This window comes from Strigops habroptila, chromosome 7 (genome assembly GCF_004027225.2).
Source record: "Strigops habroptila isolate Jane chromosome 7, bStrHab1.2.pri, whole genome shotgun sequence".
Lineage (NCBI taxonomy): Eukaryota > Metazoa > Chordata > Aves > Psittaciformes > Psittacidae > Strigops > Strigops habroptila.
In genome coordinates, this window is record NC_044283.2 from 13,513,304 (window position 1) to 13,533,335 (window position 20,032).

At 50.9% G+C, this 20,032-nt stretch overlaps 1 protein-coding gene across 1 annotated transcript; it reads right to left on the reverse strand.

The window, feature by feature from the left end:
- Positions 1-7,665: 7,665 nt before the first annotated feature.
- MSX1 (msh homeobox 1) lies at positions 7,666-10,616 on the reverse strand. Its single transcript, XM_030492214.1, has 2 exons — positions 10,067-10,616; positions 7,666-8,667 (listed from the first exon to the last, which is right to left on the reverse strand). Exons 1-2 carry the CDS (start codon positions 10,515-10,517, stop codon positions 8,237-8,239), a joined length of 882 nt encoding a protein of 293 aa, XP_030348074.1. The 5' UTR covers positions 10,518-10,616; the 3' UTR covers positions 7,666-8,236.
- Between the last annotated feature and the right edge of the window lie 9,416 nt (positions 10,617-20,032).

Sequence of the window (20,032 nt, forward strand, 5' to 3'; positions counted from 1 at the left end):
GGTTAATCAGAGCTGGAACAGAGAAGAGCTGTATTGCTTTCTACTAGATCTTCCAAAATAGTACCCCTTCTGTTATTTTTCTCTCTCTGTGCAAGGATTGCTTTACTGGTTTTTGCATGTGAGCTAGCTTTGCTTATCAGTACCCAAAAAAGCAAGTCCCTGCAGGGTCCCCACTGACAAATGCTGCCAGGCAGTCATGCCCTTTCCTCTGCTCTGAATGCAGTAATTAGAGAGATGCAATTTTCCAGTAGTGCTTGACAGTCTACATCAAAGGCACAGAAACTGTTTCTGGACATTGAAAAGATAAAATTCTAATACTAACTGATGCCTTCTTCGGTTTTTATTGCAGTTCAATGTAAACAGATGCTGCTGGTTTTGAAAGTGTATGTTCAGATCTGTCAGAGTATATATATTGCAGCGGTGATATCTACTGTAGTAAATGCTGATATTTACCATCATGTGTATATACTTGATTCAATCATCTCTATGACATTAGCTGTATGTGAGCTTACACATTCACAGATGTCTGTGTTCGCATGTACATGCATACAAATACAAACACATGCATATGAATTAAATGGAAACTGTAACCCAATCTTAACCAGGGTTTTAAATTAATCAAAATACATACGCACACTTACAAACATTGGGCTATATTTAACTTTCATATAAGCAGTGTAGAACTATTATCTTCTGTGGAGCTCTGCAGTTTATGAGTCAGACCCAAAGCCTGTTAGTTAGCCGGTGGAAAGACGCCACTGACTTTATTGGTCTTTGGACCAGACCCGAAGCCAATGGTTAATTGTCTCATATAATATAACTTTCCCTTCCAGCAAACTTAAGATAAACTTAGATTCTAATTCCAATAACTCTCTATAATTTTTTCCAAACAAATTCCTTATGGAATGGAAATGCCCATTCTTGTTCTGGGCATTCTTCAATGCTTTCGTGTTTCTTTGTTTTGAAAATTGATTCAGTCATGTTAAACATTGTGCAAGCTTGAAAAAGATCACAGTCTCCAACTATCCAAAGTGAAATTCTCATACATACATAGCTCAGAAATAAATGTCATTAGAAACTTCAAACTTGGCTGGTATTAAAGCCATCTTTGAGGAAGGGGGAAAAAAAATTCACATTTGAAGGAATTCAGCCTGGTGTTTTAGAAAGTAAGAATAGTTTAGGATTACATGTCCATCTCAGCTTTCTCATTTTATTATATGCCAGTACAACTTTCTATTTTCTTTCCAGGTTTTTTTGACTTGGATTGATTTTGAGTATGTACTTGAAAGATACAATTATTTAGAGGGAAAATTAACATGCCTCCACCAAGCTGCTTTCTGAATTAAAGGGAGAGCTGTCTAGAGATCCGTATTTGAACTCCGAGCTAATAATGCTGTTAAGTTCATCCTAATTCGGGTATCACAGCTGACAGGAACGCAGTTAAAGACATTTCATTTTTAAGAAACAACTCTTGAAGAGTCTTTTGACTTAAGATGCTGCCAGTCCTCCTTTGAATAATGTCTAAATTAAACTTCTGAGTTAAAAGCACATGTCTAAACTTTGAGTGTAGATATTGGATACGCAGTTAATACTTAGGCTGTCTATAAAAAGGATGTGGTTGAAGTTTTTTAGCTGTGCTAATCACTGAAGAAAGTTTGCGTTTGGATTACTATTTAGACCGATACAGTTGTTATCTGCTACAATCACTGATGCAGAGACATCATGCTGCCTTCTGGCACTAAAGGCTCTTAGCTGCTGGGGTCTCGCAGGGTGCCTGAGTTCGGGTTCCTGGCTAAGAGGCAATATCTCTGTCTGGTAGCCTACAGTCTCTGCATAGTCAGGTAAGTGCCTCCGAGGCGGCAATTAAAAGGCTTCAAGTGTTAAAGTGTTTCAAAACCCACTGACTCCTGTTTCTCCCTGTGTCTATTCCAGTCCTACAGCAGATATACTGTTTTGCAACCCTGGATTTTTTTATATAAATAGAATTTAGTGTGTATTGTTTATACAGCCTCCTACCAGAAGACAGGATTAACAATGTCACAGAAAGAAAAACCTTTGGTCAGACTGACAACGTCTACCACATCCCACTGTCTCTTCTTGTGGTATGCCACAGATGCGGCTTTCACAGTAAGTCCAAAGCTTGTTACGAGGTTTTGAAAAGCATTTATGGCTTTTAGTGACTAGAGTGTGAGGAGCAGATGCTCCCCAGGACTAATGCACACAAGCTTGCCATAATGGGAGGGCAGGTCTCAGAGCCCCAGAAAAATCTTTTCTAGTCCTTTGCTGATGTAAATGGGAACAGGTCCATTGGCTTACATCTAAATGCATTTACAGTGTAAAACAATCACTCCTTGAGTTTTAAAGCATCCCATCCTTACTTCTGATATTTGCATAATAATGGCAAGTGAACACAAAACACTGCATCAAAAGAAAGTTGCTCTACTCTCCAGCTTGTCTTTTGGAAATAATTATCTTTTCTTCCATTCTGGAGAGCTTCCCCTGCACTGCTTGTCTTCCAGTTAACATAATTTTGTCATCCTTTGCTACCAGACCTCTTGCCCTCCCACTGCCACTTCCTTTCTCTCTGGCCTGTGAAGGGAGCCTGAATCATAGTGAAACTTCTAAATATTGTCTCCCCCTGAGTGCTCCTTCTCTTTCTCCCCTTACTTCGGGCAGCAACAGTGGTGGTTAGAGGGTCTTGAATGTGTTTGTCATCGTACTGTACCTCTTTCTCCAGTGTCCATGAAGTGCACATCCCACCCTGCCTGTTGCTGTGTCCCTGATACAAAACACCTACAATAAAAGCATCTCTCAATTAGGCTGGAAAGGACTTTTAGTTTGGGCTGCATTTTTTTATGCCTAGGTCCCTGGATCTCGGTCCTGCCTGATGCTGATCACCCTGACCATACGGCCCCATCGTCTGCCCCAGCTTCGATGGGAGTGGGCCATAGACACAGAATCACTCTCAGGTTTTGAACATTGCTCCTACAAAACTCCCTCCCAGAGTTTGTCTAACAGCTCACTAGCAAGGCCAGAGTCTGTACTGGCTGATCATTGCTTTGATCATTGTGTGACTGTATGCAAGAGGTTTGTTTCTCTTCCGCAGGGCTAAGAAGAAATGCTATGAGTGTTGTTCACATCGTCATGAGAATCAACTGTTGGCTGAGGGAGCTCCATCCCACGCTGGGCAGCAGCACAAAGGTGAGCCGGGCACAGGCACTCACCTCCCGGTAGGAGTTTTGCTCTGTGCTGCGGTGGGGTGGTCAGCTGCGGCCACTGCACGAGATGAAAAGCACAGCTTTGCACGGTGGATTTGTTGCACATTCCTGGTCACACGAGGGAGACTGTGTCCAGGTAGCTGCCTCTCTTACTCTTCCTTTAATCACTGCAGGGTGGGAACCGGATCCAGCCTGGAGGGATAAAAGATCTCTGAGATGAAGAAGTACAATGGAGCAGAGTTAATGTCAACCAGTTTACTGTTGTAAGCAAATCACTACCACATCTTTCTGTGAAGCATGTTACAATTTACTACTCCTAGTTAAATGAGTCAGAGCTCTTGCTTCTGGTTCTGCCTCTCAGCTTCTCCTGCTGCAGAGCTGGACAGACAATGGGTCCGTGTTGCAGAGAGGCCTCAGGCCAGCCCCAAGGAGTTGAGTGTTGCAATGCCCATTATCGAAATGCCTCATTTTTAGGCTCCCTGCTGTGGAACAGATTGCTCAGGCCAGGGACAGACACCACTGTGCTTCACACACAAGGTGTGGAGAGAGTAAAAAGCGAATGAAATTTCAGGAATCCTCATACTCCTTGGGTTAGAATATACATATATTCTAACATCTATACATTGGGACCCAAGCACTGTGATAAGCAGGAAGAAAGTGTCTCTGCCACAGAATTCCTTGCAGTTAAGTGCCTAAGCCACATCAGCATGCTTTTGTGGGAAACTAGGGAGGGAGAGAACTACCTTACTGCATCCGACAGCTTACTGGGTACAGTATATTATATCCCAGGTGGTGGAACACTTACTTGCCAGTCACCACTTGGCTGGATTTAATTTGAACAGCCCTACAGCCCTGAAGGGTGTCCTGGCCACAAGAGTATTTAAGTAGCCGCTTTTTCTTGCACTCTCTGGCCACCTCCGTGTCTAATATAAAATCAAATGTATCACTAGGGGAGATGAAGAACCTCATAAGGTTCTCCTATGAGGAGGACTCCTCTGAGTCCCTAGTAAATTGGTGATTGGGATTTTCACTTTGCATACAGAATACCTGAGTTCAGCAGTTTACCTGAAGGCGGGACCCGGGAGTTAGTACTAGGCACCCTGTTTCTCCATGAAGGTGCCCAGACAGTTTGTTCAACAGACCTTTCACTTCCCAGATCTTTAGGAAGAAGGTTTGATGTGACTCAGGAGACTCACGCAAGATGATGAGCCTGGATTTAAGCACACGAGTGCTACTGAAAAGCAGGGTCACCCCCTCCCCACCGCCTGGCCTTTACAATGGGTAAGTTAGGCAGCTTCCCTGCTCTGCCTCTGGTTTCTGAGGGCTGTGTTCTCAGGCACAATCCTGAGCAGCGGGAGGCTGCCGCTGCTCTGCCTAACTCACTTGCTGGATTTAGCCTGCCCTCACTTTTGAAAAAGGGCTTTTAGCTCCTAATTCACTTGAGCACTAGGGAAAACGTTAAATAAAGACTTCAAAGGGGCACCAATTCGTGTTTTGATTTGAGCGAATTCAGAAAGAGACCCTGAAAACACCAGAAATTCAGAGCAGACAACAAATCCACCGGTTAACCACAGATTTGCGCAGCAGGTTTTCCCGGTAGCCTCCTTCTTTGGAGATGAAACTGAAGAAGCGCCTTTCCATGCTCTCTAAGCCCTCGGGCACCAGCTGCCTACCCTTCTATAACCCAGCCGGGGCTGGGGCTGAGCCGGGGCTCCCCGGCCGCCTCCGTGTGCGGATAGAGGAGTCGTCCCCCTTGTTTGTGGGGAATAAGAGTAGAAAAATGGCTTCCCTTTTATTCTGTGTGTGTGCCTGAGAGTGTGGCTCCCTCTCCGTGCCCCGGCTCCTGCGCGCTTTATTTCCGACCCTCCGTGGAAAACGTCGCGGCAAGGCACTACCGCGCCTGCGAGCCCGAGGTGGTACATGGATGTACTCGGGGCCTCTCTGCTTTCTGTGTCTGCCGAGGCTCTCTAGGACTGTGTGTGGAGATATGCATAGAGGGGAGGGGGGGTACCGGAGTGACTGGGGAGGGGTGGCGGGGGAGAGGGGAGTTATTAGGAAACTTTGCTTTGGCTACTCTCTATCCTTGGGGCTGCGTGGCGCCAGCACCCTCAAGTTGAAAGGAAAACAGCCATTCTCACTTCCAACTGCCCACTGAGATCCTTAAGGCGACAAAGACACAAAAGTGAGTTTTATTTGCTGGTAAGCCAGAGGCAAGAAAAAAGAAAAGCCAATTCCCCCTTAAAAAGAGCCGACAAATCCTTTTTGCTCTTTTGTGTGAGCTTTTCCTATTCACATGGAGCGTTCATCCGTGTGATTCCCAACTTATTGTCATTACTTAGTTATTAATTGTTCTCATCTGGGTTTAATTGAGCAACCAAGGACTTTAGCCCAAGGGTCAGGGGGAAAACTTAAAGCAAAGACATGTTCAATAGGAATCCTGCGCCCCGAATATCCATCCCGAGCTGACATAATGTAAAAAAAGAAAAAAAAAAATACAACCAACAAAACCCCAAATCCAGACAAAGGGGGGAATGAAAGGGGCAGGGTCGCCCGGAGTCCCGCGCCGCAGCACCCAAAGGTGCCTGCGGAGGGGAGCTGGGCTTGCGGGCAGCCAGCTCAAGGCGTTTCTCGCTGTTTAAAACCTCTTTCGGCTTTTTTTAAGCGCTTCTTTACAGGATAAACCTGCCCTCCAGCCCGATTAGATCTTCTCCCCAAACCCGCGGTCTAATCGCGCAGGGGCTGAGTTTATCTCCAGCCTTTTTCTGTCAGACAAAACGTGGGAAAAAGCCGGCACCTCGCTCCCCAGTCCGGCGCGGCGTTGGGCGCTGGGGTCAGGATCACAGACACTGTCATTTGCACAGAGAAAAGAAATGATCGGGAAAGAAAGCCAAAGAAAAAACAAAACAAACCCAAACAAAACCAAATAAAAAAAGAAAAAAAAAAAAAAAGAAAAAAAAAAGAAAAAATCCCAACCACAAAACCCCAAAATTCACTCCAGCCCGGAAAGGACTGGGCGGCCAGACCAGAGCGAGAGATGAGAAGAGGGGGATTAGAGTAGCGAGCTCTGGAGAAAGTGGCTGGGTTCAGGTATGCTGTTTCGTTGAGTTATTGAAAGCATCATTGATATTTAGGAGATGATAAAAGTCCCGCCTCGCCCCCAGCTACAGTCTCGCTGGAGCCACAGTGCCTGCAGAAGATTGCCTAGCCTCATTACAGCAATTATTTTCCTTCTAACTTTGCCTCAACCTTAACGTTTTAAATTGCTGGAAATGAAAGCAGCGGGGGAAGAACAAAACCAAAAAAAGACAGAAAGAAAAATATAAAGAGGAGTCCCAATTTCTCAGCGCCCATTCCTTCAGCGCAAAGATAAAGCACGAAATTAGAATAAAATAATGAAAAATGAGAAGTCAACGCTCTTACCCGAGCGATCCGCAAAACGAAATCGGGTGGAGCGGCGCACTGAGGGGGTTCGGGGGCGCAGCCGGCGGGGCACTGGCGAGGCGGCAGCGCCGATGCTAGCACGGTCCGCGGGCGCTGAGCGGCGCGGCCGGGGCTGCGCAGCGCTGCGCGGAGTGAGGTTGCCCGCCACCCTCCTCCGCGGGGTCCTCGGCCGTCGCCGGCGGTCTCCACGGGCCGTGCCGACGGGTTTCCAGCAGAGCCGGCCGCTGAGGGCTGCGGGGCGCCCGGAGCCACGGGGATGGGCTGTAGACGGCGCCGAGCGGTCCCGACCGTCGGTCCCAATGGTGCCGCCGACTGCCTGCCGCGGCCCCGCACCCCTGCCGAACACATCCCATTCCCACCAGCCTGTTCCCAACACCCGTCCCCTTGGCTCCGGCGCTGCCTCTGCCGCTCTATTAGTGCGCTGTCTCCCCTTCTCCCGCACCACCCCAACAGCCCGCTCTCCTCTCCACTGCCCCAAACCCCCGCGCTCCCTTCCCCTGAGCAAGGCTGGCTGCCGGAGGGAGCGGTGGGGAAGCCCGTGGTCTCTCTCTCTTGGCTTGGCACCGAAGCGAGAAGCAAGTCACGCCATCCCCAGAACCTCTGGCAGCCGTCGGGGCTGCGGCCGGGAGCTTCCCGGCTAGAGGCCGCTGGCAGGAACAACTTCTCTCCCGCCTAGGGCTAGGAAAACCCGGCCGGGGCTAAGCAGCCCGTTGGGGAAAGCAGCCGCACCCTCGGGGCAGGGGCTCTGGTGGGAGCTGCCAGTGAGGGACAGTGGGGGGAAAAGGAAGAAGCCTCAGCCAGTCGTGAGGATGGGGCAGCTTCAGAATGCCCAGCAAGCTGAAAACTCAGCCGAGGCCTCACTGTTTGAGGCCAAAGTCTCCTGGGGAAGGGAGAAACGTCTGGTTCAGCTGATCCCTCTCTCCTGTCCCCCTGGCACACTGACAAGCTTAGTCTCTTCTTCTGTCCCCCCTAGCAGCACAAGGAGCAAAAAGACCCACATCAAACAGTAGCTTAAAATTAATTTATTTAACAAATATAGCTATAATATAAATGATAATAAAATTTCAAATATACAGTATATTACATAGTACACAGAGCCCCTTCCAAAGGAGCTAGTGGAGGAACAAACACAGGTAACAGACAGTGCTGTTACAACAGGGACAGGAGAGGCTGCTTTACATGTCTGCATCTTGACCTCGCCTGGCAGAAAGAAGAGAAACGTCCTGCTTTTCACCCCCCTTTTTTGCCGTTTCTCTTCCACAGTTCCTTCACCCACAGCAGGGTCCCTCCCAGGGCTGCCAGCCCGACACGGGGCAGGGCTGGCCCATCGCCACCCTCGGGGAGCAGCTCGGGCCATGCCTCAGGTTTCTGCCGGCTGGAGAGCTGAGCAGCTCCCAGGACTGCTGAGGAAGAGGAGAATGGAACAGCACTGGACCGGGGTGTTGGGGGGAAGGAAGCAGTCTCTGCCACAGAGCCCATGGTAAGTCCGCAGTGAGGAGCCAGAGGAGCAGGGAAGGAGTGCGTTCAGAGCCGGCGGGAGCAAGCAGCCAGTGTGCTGGGCTCGGCGGGGCTCAGCTCTATGTGAGGTGGTACATGCTGTATCCCACATGCGCGGTGTACAGTCCTACGGGAGCCACGGGCAGCCCTGCCCGCTGGAAAGGGCTGGAAGCGCCATACAGAGAGGCACCGGCCACAGCCGGGCCGCCCAGTGGGAAGGAGATGCCGAAAGCAGCGGGCGGGAGCATGGGCTTGGCTGCCATCTTCAGCTTCTCCAGCTCGGCCTCCTGCAGCCGCTTGGCCTTGGCACGGCGGTTCTGGAACCAGATCTTCACCTGAGTCTCGGTGAGGCTGAGTGAGCTGGAGAACTCTGCACGCTCAGCGATGGACAGGTACTGCTTCTGCCGAAACTTCCTCTCGAGGGCCAGCAGCTGCGCCGTGGTGAAGGGCGTCCGCGGCTTCCTGTTGGTCTTGTGCTTGCGCAGGGTGCAGGCGGGGGGGCTCAGCCGCCCTGCGCCGAGGAGCAGAGAGGGAGAAAGGAGAGAGACACCTCGGTTAGCAGCACCCGGAGCCAGACACCCCACAGAGCTCCCACCTACAGCAGCTGGGATGCAGAGCGGAGGAAATGGGGTCCCGCTTGAAGTGGCCCAAACCCCCTGCACTGCCTGGAGCACACTTCAAAGTGATGTCTCCCACTCCAGCAAAGAAAGCGGGTGGTGCTTTTACCAAGGAATTGAGTTTTTCAAGACTCCCAGGGCCAAAGTTTCTCAATGCTTTTAGAATCTCCAACTCCGTGATAAAACTCAAAAGAGCAGGAGTCGGACACCCAAACACCCTCCTGCCTTCACGGCTCCCGTCTCAATCCGAGGAGACCTAAGTGAAGGGAATGGCCCTCCAAAAAACCATATATCCCATCCTTTTTTATTGGATTAAGGACGAAAAAAAAACCAAAACAGATTGGCCTCTCAACCTCGCACCCTCTTCATTAGGCCCCGAGAACCGGATTAAGCACGTAATTAATTATGAGCTCTAAATTCACACCAAGCCTCCATCTACCGCTCTGCTCCTCTTCTCTTAAGATTTCCAAGGGTCCTCGACCTGTCCCGGATTTACCTCGCACAAACTTTTACTTTGCAATTTAAATAAGTTAAACCACCGCTATACTCTGCACAACTCCTGACAGGAAACCTGTCTTTCTCTAAGGGACAGAAATCGCTCTCATCGCAGCTCTACGAAGAGCTCCCGAATGCTCCAGAGAGCCGCAGCCCAAGCTCGCCCCTTTCAACGGGAACTCGGGGAGGAATCGGGATCCAGCCGAGCGGCCCGGTGTCAGCGCAGCCGCTCGGAGGATTAACGGGCTTTTCTGATCCCAGCCCTCCCACTGCTATTGTTACTTTAGAACTCTGCGTGGTAAAACAGGAAAACATTGGCAATTGCGGCTCTTCGGACTTCAGAGATGGAACACCTGAGGTAGCAGCCGGTGGGGCTGAAGCCCGCACAGCCCGAGGGCGCCTGGCTCGGGAGCCCGGTCTGCATGAGTCCTAAGAATTATTTGAAAAGCCACTTTCGGGGAAAACATCGCCGAGACCGAGTTCGACTCCAAGTTAAGCTAAGCGGTAGGCCAGGCTGCTTTATCTCCCTCCCCCGTCCCGGGTAACATTTGGCACACGATCTGGCCTTGGCGCGGCCGCTCTTCCTCCGCCGCCATCCTCCGGCTTCGTTCACGCTTGAACCGGTTCAGTATTTTGATCAGGCCGGAGTGGCCCGGCAGAGTGTGATCCGCAGGGGAAAGCATGCCAGGAAGGGAGAAAACGAAAGGAAGCTCCCGTCCGCCCCGCAGCGCTGCCCCGCGGGAAAGGCGCGGGCAGCTCCCGGGGCCCCCAACCCACCCACTCCCGGCCCCTACTTACTTGGGGGAGGCGGCGAGAACCGTGGGCTCTGCATCCAGGGGCTCCGCTCCTGCTTATCGGGGCTTTCCGCCTTGACGAGAGTGTCTTCAGGCAGCTTGACGAGCCCCCCGACGGAGAAGTGGCCGCCAAGGGGCAGCGGGGAGGCCGGCGCCTCTGCCGTCAGGGCACCCAGGCGGGGGCTGAGGCTGGCGCGGGCGGCCGCCCCTACGCCCGGCGGGGGCCCAGCGCCCTCGGGGCCCTCCCTGCCGCCCGGCTTCCTGTGGTCGGCCATGAGCGCCTCCACGCTGAAAGGCAGGAGGGACGGGGAGACCTTGGGCTTGTCGCTTTCCTCCTCCCCGCCCATCGCCGCCGTGACAGGGATGCCGCCAGCGGGCTTGCTGAAGGCGGATGCGGGCAGCTCTTCGCTGCGGACGCCGGTGGGCGCAGTGGTCATATCCACAGCCGGGGCCATGCAGAGGCGCGCCGCAGTCGCCACCGCAGCGCCGGGCAGGAGCGGCAGCCGCGGCTCATGGGGCCGAGACGCGAGGGGCGCGGGCAGCCGTCAGCGCGCTCCGTCCTGGGGCGGGCGGCGCCGCCTGATAAAGCGGCGCGGGGGGAGGCACCGCCCAACCAGCGCGCAGGGGGCGGGGCGGCGGCGCCCCATTGGCTGCAGCGCGGCGGCCCCGGGAGCTGGTGGGGGGGGGGGTCTGGGCTCGCCGTCGGGGCGCGCTCCCCCCAACCCTCCCGCGTACCCCCGCGCAGCCCCACGGCGTCGCAGGCGGGAGTGGGGAGGGCCGGGGCTGCACTCCGCAGTGGGGACGGGGCTTGGGGTGAAAGGCTCAAAAATCGGGGCCGAAAATGTATTAACGTCGGAAAACAGCCGGGCTTTCCGCTTGGGAAGCGGGCCCTAGCCGTGTTCTTCTGCAAAACCGAGCAGTATCGGGCTGTCCTGGGTGTGACCTCCCGGAGGGACCCCTGCCTGTCCCACAGCCTGGCTGCGCCTCGGAAAAGTGGTTTTAGGGGATGTTTGTTTGTTTGTTTTGGGTTTCTTAAATGAGCGCCGGCCCTGCGTTGCGTTCGGCGTGTCTGCGGACATCTGCGCTTATGTACACACACATAAATCGTGCCGCGTTTCATGGCATAGATGCGTGCGTTGCTCCAGATAATGAAACGTGCCTTCCCTTAAAAAGGAACATATAAGCCCCAGACCCATTAAAGTCCCGGCTATTTTGTTTTGTAAATTCGTTTTACGATCCCTTATCCCCGCGCCCAGGACGGATGTGCAGTAAAACGGGGCCGCTCTCTAATAACGGGATTGGCCGCTCGCTGAGAAAAGTTTATTGATAGCTGCAGGGCTCTAATCTCCTCGGAACACCAGAGGCTCCTGCAGTCATTTAAGGGCAATTATCTGAGCGGGGAGGGACAGCGCATTCCCGTCCCTTTCAACTGGTCCCAGTAAAGATGGTAGATTAGGAACGTATAGGTTATGAAATGGATTGATACAATAGACATTTTATTAACTGATAAGCAGCAGGATCTGAGTTAAATGAATTGTCCTGTGCGCAGCTACACGCACATGTATCTTACACATGTGTGAGTATACACCCTGTACGCAGGTACATATGAGCACATACCTGTGCTCGTATATGGTCCTTCTAGGTGAAGATGATCTGTAGGTGACTTGCGGAATGCCTCCGCGCTCTCCATAGGCAAGGGTGAACGCACAGGGCACAGACCCGCATACAACCGAAGCACAGCTCACATCGGTCCCTTCACTTCCCCTCCCGAATCGTGCCGCCCCGGTTAGCGCTCCTCCGGCCAAGCACGGAGCAGCCGTGCCGGCTCCGCGCCCTGCCCGCAGACTCCCCGCGCCCCGTCGGGCCGGGGGACCGGGCCTTGGGGAGGGAAGTGTTGGGGGGGGTGGGGGGATGTGCTCGGAGAAGCGGCTGCATTGCTAATTGCGAGAATAAACAATCTGTCACGATTAGTCAGTGCCTCTAATAGGCAGACAAGTGATGTTGTTTTTAGGCGCCAGCAGCGGTCTGATCAAAGGCTTCAGCTGGAGGGGGACTATTGAGGACGTTAACCCGCATCAAGGGAGCAAGGCGCCTTAGCCCTGGGACATCGGCACATTCAGCCGGACAAAATTAGTTTGCTCTACCAATCACACGACATTTTCCCAAAGCCCGGTGCTTGACGCGAAGATGCACCCCCCCCATCCCACCTCCCGGCTGGGAAAACACGCAAGTATCGATGCACCGTGTTTCCCAGTGCCCCCCTCACCCGATCCTACAGGTAGGATCTATATATATACACATATGTATATTATTTATTTTTGTATTTTTTTCCCTATCCCAAACGCAACAGCGCCAAAGAAGATGTCTGTATCCATCAGACCTCCAGGCAGCCCCTGCGCTGCTTTCGATCTCCTTGTTTTGATGGAAATAGGCAAAGAAAAAGAAAAATAAGAGCTGCTGGGTTGTTTTCCCCTCACTTTTCTTTTGCAGAATGGTTTGGCCATTGAGATGTGGCTGAGGTTTGAGGAGATGAGTGTGCGAGGTCCGGCTCTCATTGAGAGTTGTCAGAATGAGATAATTAGCTCTTTATTTATCTCCAAGCAATGAACGCTTTGTGTTTACGTTTCTGTCATACTCGGTGGTATTTTAATCACTGTACCATAGCAAGGGCTCGATTCTCATTCACATGCTGGCAAGCTCTTGGGCTGAAAATGGGAAGCCAGTGAAGTTTCTTTCGTTTCTTGCTCCTCTCTTCCTCTCCTTTCTTTCTCAGTGAGATCTACGGGTTCTAAGTTAGGAATTGAGAAATCGAGTTTACGAAACGAAATCTCCCTTGCGATGAATTTCTTTGTTTAGAGGGAAATTTTTAACATCCAAACTCCTCTCCCCTTACTCGCTGAGCTCTGGGTGACCAGAACGCCACTGGGTTTCAGGAACTTTTTTCTGGTATTGGTTCCGTGGTGTTGATAACTCTGACTTGGTTTTAGGCTCCTCTCTCTTTTTTTCCTCCCTGGGCTAAAATTAAAACCGAAGCGAAAGGGCGGGGGGGAATAGGTGACTTTATTGGCGCTTGTTCCAGCCCAGTGTTTTTATTGGGAACCGTGGCGCTTCCCTGAAGGCACTTGTGCTAGATAACAATATTGGGCAATTAGCATCCTAAACAGTCCCGTTTCAATATAATGAATGTGCTAGGCAAAGCCATTACCCCTAGCATTTTATTTCGGTGGGAATACAACAACAAGGGCTGGGAGGGGTGCGTGGGGGATGGGGAGGGAGGACGGGAGGCAGCGCTAAGCCGATTCAGGGCATTGTCTGCCTTTTGTAAACGTTATCTTTGACTTAAAGGCAGAACTCAGAAAGGAGAGGGGTGGTGTTGTTTCCCTTGTTTCTATTTTATTTCCCCCGAGACAGCAGCTCTTAGGAGACCAGACGGCCCCTCAGGACACGGGCAGGTTTTGGGGACGGGCGGCTTTGCCGCACCCGCCTGCGCGCTGCCTGCGCGCCTCTCAGCCAGCCTTGCTCCAGCTCGGAGCGGCTCAGCCTTGGGGGCAAAGAGCCAGATCTATCGCAAGTGCTAAAAACGTCCCGCGAGCTTTACAAGCCCTCAAAGCCCTTTATGTGCCGACCCTCTCTGCTCCCGTCTCTGCTCCTTCTCCCCGGAGCGTCGAGTAATGCGAAAAGACCTCAGTTCTTCCCCCCCCCCCCCCCCCCCTTTTTTTTTCTATTTTTTTTTAACCTTCATTCTCTTTTACCCTTTCCGCCCAGATTAAACATAACCTAAACTGGTTTTCAGGCTCCAGGCACCTGGCTGGTGCTCGGGAGTTTACCGGGAGCGGTGATTTGGTGGCCAAACTCCAGCCGCCGGGGCGTCCCCGGCTCTTCGGGGGTCGGAGGGCCGGGCTGAAAGGAAGGCACTATTTCAAGTGGCCCAAATTAATTTGATCGCGACATTATGATGCACTTGGAAAAGATGAAAGAAAAGGCTGGCCGTCTCCTCCAAGATCTCTATAATTATAGATAATATATCCTATTTCAAAGCAATTAGCTCAATCAGGCGTAACGAGGCACTTTGCTGCCAGGGAGTAACAATGCCTTACGGTTATTTAAGCTTCAAGATGTCAAGCAGACTTCGAGACTCTCTGCTCTGCCCAAAAGGGAACTTGGCTATCTTGGTGAAAGCCCCATGGCCAAGGCAGTGGTTTCCCTTCAGTGACAACAAGCCTATTTCATTTTGTATATATTTTTTTAAAGCTCTTGCAAAGGTGCCGGCTCTCCTGGGGAAGAGCACGGCTCCTCCAGGCGCATTTGGGGCCGTGTGGCATCATTTCTGCCCTGCCCGCCAGCACCGACCTGCTTCACCTCGCCTGCTCGGGATGCTTCTGCTCTCCGAGCCTGTCCCCCGCCCGATGCCTTCCTTTCGTTCGCTTTTTGAGGTGACTCCGACTGCTCCTCACGGGGCTGTGCCGGGGCAGCCGGTGCGCGGCTCCCGTTGATGCAGAGCTCCCCGCCGAGCCCCGGCAGCCTTACCCTGCCCTTGCCTCCGTTTTACGCGAAACGCTTGCAGATGGCAAAGGTCCGAGAGCAAAGAGAGCATCCGACTGCCTTAACAGCGAGCCGGCGGTCCCGATTATGTCCCTGCCCGTGTGTGGAGGGGTCTCTGCAGAAACAGCGGGGAGGAGCAGGATGCCCAAATCCCCGCGCCCTGACACAAACCCGCAGGAAGGGTGCGCCGGGTGTGCGTATGTGCGTGCCTGCGGCTTTAGGCCGAAGTAACGAAAAGCAACTTTTCCCCCTTTCCCGGTGCCGCTGCAAACCGGCGCCCAGATCCGGGCGCTCCGCGGGGCTGGGCTGGCCGGGGGTCCCCGCCCGCTGCACCGGGCAGAGCCACCGCCGAGGCAAGGCACGACCCGGCTCGGCACGGTCCTGAGCGGCCGCGAAAGTAAAGCCGTGGTTGGATGAAACACTGCCGTAGGAAAATTAACAACTGCACCGTTAACCTGTCAGCTTTTCTTCGAGGGATTTTTATTGCTGGGAGTAACAGAAAGGGGGGAAATATAAAGGAAAAAAAAAAAAACAACGAAAAAAGTGATCGCCCCATGGGTTAATCATTTGAAATGGACAGTTCGAGGGAAACAGGAGGCCGAGAGCATGAATGCAAACTAAATAAAGTTTAACCACCCCTCCTTCTTCTCCCCATGTGCAAAATGGAAACCTTATTATATAATTCACTGTGAATCACTAGATTGAATGCGATCATTATGAGTAAATGATAGCCGGGGCTCTGCTGGTCTTTTCTTTCCTAGAGGCAAAACTATAAAATATGAAGGATATAAATGATCTTCTCTCCGCTCTCTCATAAAGGACATTCATTCAAAGCCGCGCTGTGTCTCGCTCCCAATTCCTTTGGTCCCCTTGAATTCCACAACGATCAAGGTAGATTATGGCGAGTCCCGGTTTATTTGTCTTCAAGTGCTTGTTTATTGGCTAAATGTCACGAAATGTAATTTGTCCCAAATTCTTTAACATGAGAAAATAGTTTGTGGTCGAAGGAATCCATGCTGGTACCGCCAAGGCAGTCTCCGATGCTCAGAGCAAGTTCATTATCAAACTATTTTACAGCATTTCCATGTTTACTCCTCATTTCTCAGGAGCCTTTTACATATCGTTGCATAAGAAAAGGATTTTGCCAGCTCCAGTTATGAGATTTCCTAGATTTTTTTACAGGCGGAGCCGGTTTACAAAAGCTGCATTGTTTGACTGCGGTCTGGGTTTCCATTTGGGGTAATTATTGTATTCCCAGTCTTCTTCTAATCATTTGCTCACAAGGACACAGTTTTTTTTCCTCGCCTTTTGAAGAAGATGAAATACTCCAAACTTGCAAGACCGTTGGAATAATCCCCCTGCTTCTTTGCCTATTGTATAAAAGCTATTCCTTACATCTCTCTAAATTGCTGGAAAATATGTGATAGAACGGGCATAAGAAAACATATAGAGCAGAAGAAACGCGTGTCACCACAGTCTGAAAAAACTCCGCAAACTGCAAGAGTCCTAGTCTAAGTCTGTTCCCAATAGAGAGGTCTGTGCTAATGGGGGGGCGGGGGGGGGGAGGGAATGTGTGTGTGTGTGAACAAACATAAAACAAACCCACTTTTCAGAAGGAAATACGTTTCAGACAGATAATAATCAGCTCCTCGGGACAAAAATAAGAAGTTCATAGCAGGAAAACTCAAGGAAAAGCAAATGCCTATGTGCGGCAGGGTCATGTCTGTGCAGAAGAGTTTGTCCTCCAGCTGCTGCCTCCAGCTGTACAGCTGGAGAAGGGCCGGGAGCCGCGGCCCCACCACCACACAGCGGCTGGACCTGCGGGCACTGGGCAGGTCTCCTCTTCTCAGCACCCCTTTTTGGACCTTCCTGCTGGTGTCACACAGCTTCACAAGGCAAGTCTGCCTCTCTCCACCTTCTGCATCTGTAAAACCAAAGGCCCAGTAATATTCTACTTAACTCACGAGGAACAGGACTGGGGCAAACATTTCTTTTCTTCCTCGGCTAAGATGGTTTGAAAGTGGTTGCCTTAAGCAAAAACCTGCCAGCTGGGAAAAGATATATTCATGTGTATAGATATAGAAGAATTTCAATTTCCCTGTGCAAAGGAAGCTACGGTTGAACAGGGGAGTAACTGGTGTCAGGTATCTCCCAGACTCTGTCTATGGAAAAAGAAAACAACATCACACTCCTGCAACTATCAAAGCCATCCACAAGTTTTCGAAACTGTTCTGATGATACGTAACTTCCTGCTTAGGAACTACAGTGCCTTATTATTTTGGTGATGTGATCTCACCACATCCTTTTGCTGAGTGGCAGCTGATGGCTAGATATGATACTGGGAGTTGCATCATTCTAATAAATCAATGTAACCAAACAATTTCACTGCCAGAGGTTGAGGGAAAGATATCCCAAATATTTTGTAGGGAACTGAATTTGTCTTTTAGAAAGCTTGTGTTCTTCTCAGACTTTCCATCAACTTCGAGTATAGACATAATCTAAAATGTTCCTGGCTTGCCTGCTGCTCGACTGATTAGCTTTTGGAACAGGAGAGATAACATTTCTAGACATCAGTCTGCCCTGTGCTGCCTTCATGTTGTTCTCTGCATATGTAGTTTTGACATTATTTATATAGCAAGTGTGGGCTCCTTATTGGTGTTGGGTCACTTTTCTTTTTCAACAGCTGTCTTTTTTTCTGTCACTCAAAGCAGAACTTATTTCAGCCTTTCAAACAGTATCAGACTTCTCCATGCAACCCATAGCTTGGAGGTGCGACACCCTCCACATAGCCGAGCATCCCTCGCAGCAGCAAGCACAGGCTGAACCACACAGGCCCATGGTTGGCTGTGGGTGCACAGGCTGCTGCACACCTACCTCCTCCCATGTCAGCAGCATGGACCACACTGCAGAGCAGGATGCGGCCCTGCATCAGGTCAGAACTGTACTGCTTTGGCTTTATTTCTCATTATCCTGCTCTGATTTGATTGGTAATAAGTTAATTATTTTTTTCTCCAAGTCGAGTCTGTTTTGTCCATGACAGTAACTGGTGAGTGATCTGTCCCTGTCCTTATCTTAACCCACGAACCTTTCATTATATTTTCTCTTCCCTGAGGAGGGGGAGTGATGGAGCATCTTTAGTGGGACCTGCCTGGTCAACCCACCGCAGTTACATTTGCAGATATGCACACATCTATCCGGATTCCCATTCCGTGGTTGCTGGGCCTGGGAATGGGAGCAAACCAGCACCTGCTTGACCCAGCAGTAGCTATTTACAGGGGAAAATCACATGTAGCAACCTCACAGGTAAATTCAGGTCCTTCTTACTTGCTATCACAAGTAGCTAAATACCGATGATGTACAAAACCAGACAGAAAAAGAAATGTCACAGGAATGCACACGGACCTAACAAGGGAGAGGAGCAGTAAGTTCACTGGTGGTGACAGGGAACACCTCTGTTCCAGCTGAGACTTTGAAAAATAAGGGGAGGGAGGGAAGGAGGAGACAAAAAAAGGGAGAAAGAAGTATGATGAACATCTTGGAAAGTCACCGGAAACTTTGTTCTTAGGAGCAAATCTGCCTTCTTGTGATCCCTTTCAGCAGGGCTGGCTGGGAGCCAGCCGGGTTCCCTGGAGCCCCCCTGACCTTTTTATCTGGAGCCTGGGAATCTGTCTGGAGCACAGGGCTGGAGGGATCAGGCTTGAGTTTGCACTCTTAGGCAGTGGCCATATAGAGGAAACCCTTTAGGTTTGCAGCCCTCAGGCCTTTGGGAGACCTTTCCTGGGGCTGGCGGGTGGGCAGGGGATTTTCCCCCTGCTTTGGGAGCAGTTGGGGGCAGTCTGGAGGGGGACTTGAGGGGACACAGGAACAGGAGGAAGGGCAGGCTGCCTGTCCCCAGGCCTGAGATGCCACAGAAAATGGGGCGAGATGGAGGAGATTGAGCAATGCTCTCTGGCCCTCACCCAGCTGGCCTGGGTGAGGTGTCCCAGGGTATCCCACCCTCCCCAAGGTATTGTTACAAATAAAATGAAATATTACCAACAAAAAGAAACCAAAAGCCTTCAGTGGAGCCACGGCTCGTTGCTAATCTCCTGCCCCTCTAGCCCTGCCTTCCCGAAGACCTCTTTTAAGGTGATGAAAGTGTGGGCTCTTAAAGCTCCCTGACAGATCCAGAAATGCTAATCGGCATCCTTCCAATACTTATGGGTTTTTACAAGGGAAAACTTTCCAATGATTCTCTTACCTTACTCTTTCTGATTCAGTTATCCTGGTACACTATTCTGCCCTTTTTGCGTATTTCCCCCCACGCCCCATTATGACCTTTAGGGATAAAATTCAATTTATCTGGCTACTTCACAGACAAAATCTAAAGCCTGCCTTAATTTGTAGTTTACTAGCCCTCTGATGTGAGACTACATAGAGATCCCCTATCTGATCAAATGGCCAGTACCTTGACACAGCCCAATTATCTGAAAATATATCCTTGCTTATCATTTCAATCATCGTATAAGAGGAGAAACTGAAGTCGCTCCCTGTTTGTTTGATTTTCCTGTTCAGACACACTTGTTTAAACAGGCACTGTGAGACTTTCCTGTAATCTTACTTGGGGGAGTTCGAAAAGTGCTTTTGCCTCAAAACCCCTCAGCAGGGTGACAGTGGCTTCCCTTAGCCAGGTGAGGTGGTGAAAGGGTGAGGGGGAGAATGTCCTCCAATGTCCCCTGCAGCTGAGGTCTCAGCCATGAAGCATATCTATAAGCCAGGTATCCCCCCACAGCATCCTCCTCGAGCTCTGCCCTCCCAGATTGACCCTGCTGCTGAGCAGGTACCCACTTGGCCCTGCAGAAACCCCTTTCCCAGGGCCGGTTCTCTGCATCCCTGCCCAGCCTCACAGCTTCACTCTCCTGGCTGTGCCACTGCATCTGCCTTCCCAGTCTGATCCCATAGCAATCCTCTTCCTGTGGCAGCCCAACTAGTGTGTCAGGGAAGCTAGAGGATGTGGTGGTTTAGGATTTTAGCAAAGCTTTGAGTACTGTCTCTCACAGCATCCTTCTGGACAAAATGTCCAGCACACAAGTCCATAATATTTTGGGTGAGCAACTGACTGATGGGTTGAGCTCAATGTGTTATAGTAAATGGGGTTACATCAGGCTGGCAGCCAGTCACCAGCGGGGGCCCCTAGGGCTTGGTTTTAGAGCCAGTGCTATTTAATGTTTTTATAAATGGTCTGGATGCAGGAATCAAATGCACATTAAGTAAGTTTGCAGATTATATTAAACTAGGAGGAGCTGTGGACTCCCTCAGGAGTAGACGGGCCTTACAGAGAGATCTGGACAGATTTGAGAGCTGGGCAATCACCAACTGTGTGAAATTTAACAAGAGCAAGTGCTGGATTCTTCACCTGGGATGGGGTAATCCTGATTATACATACAAA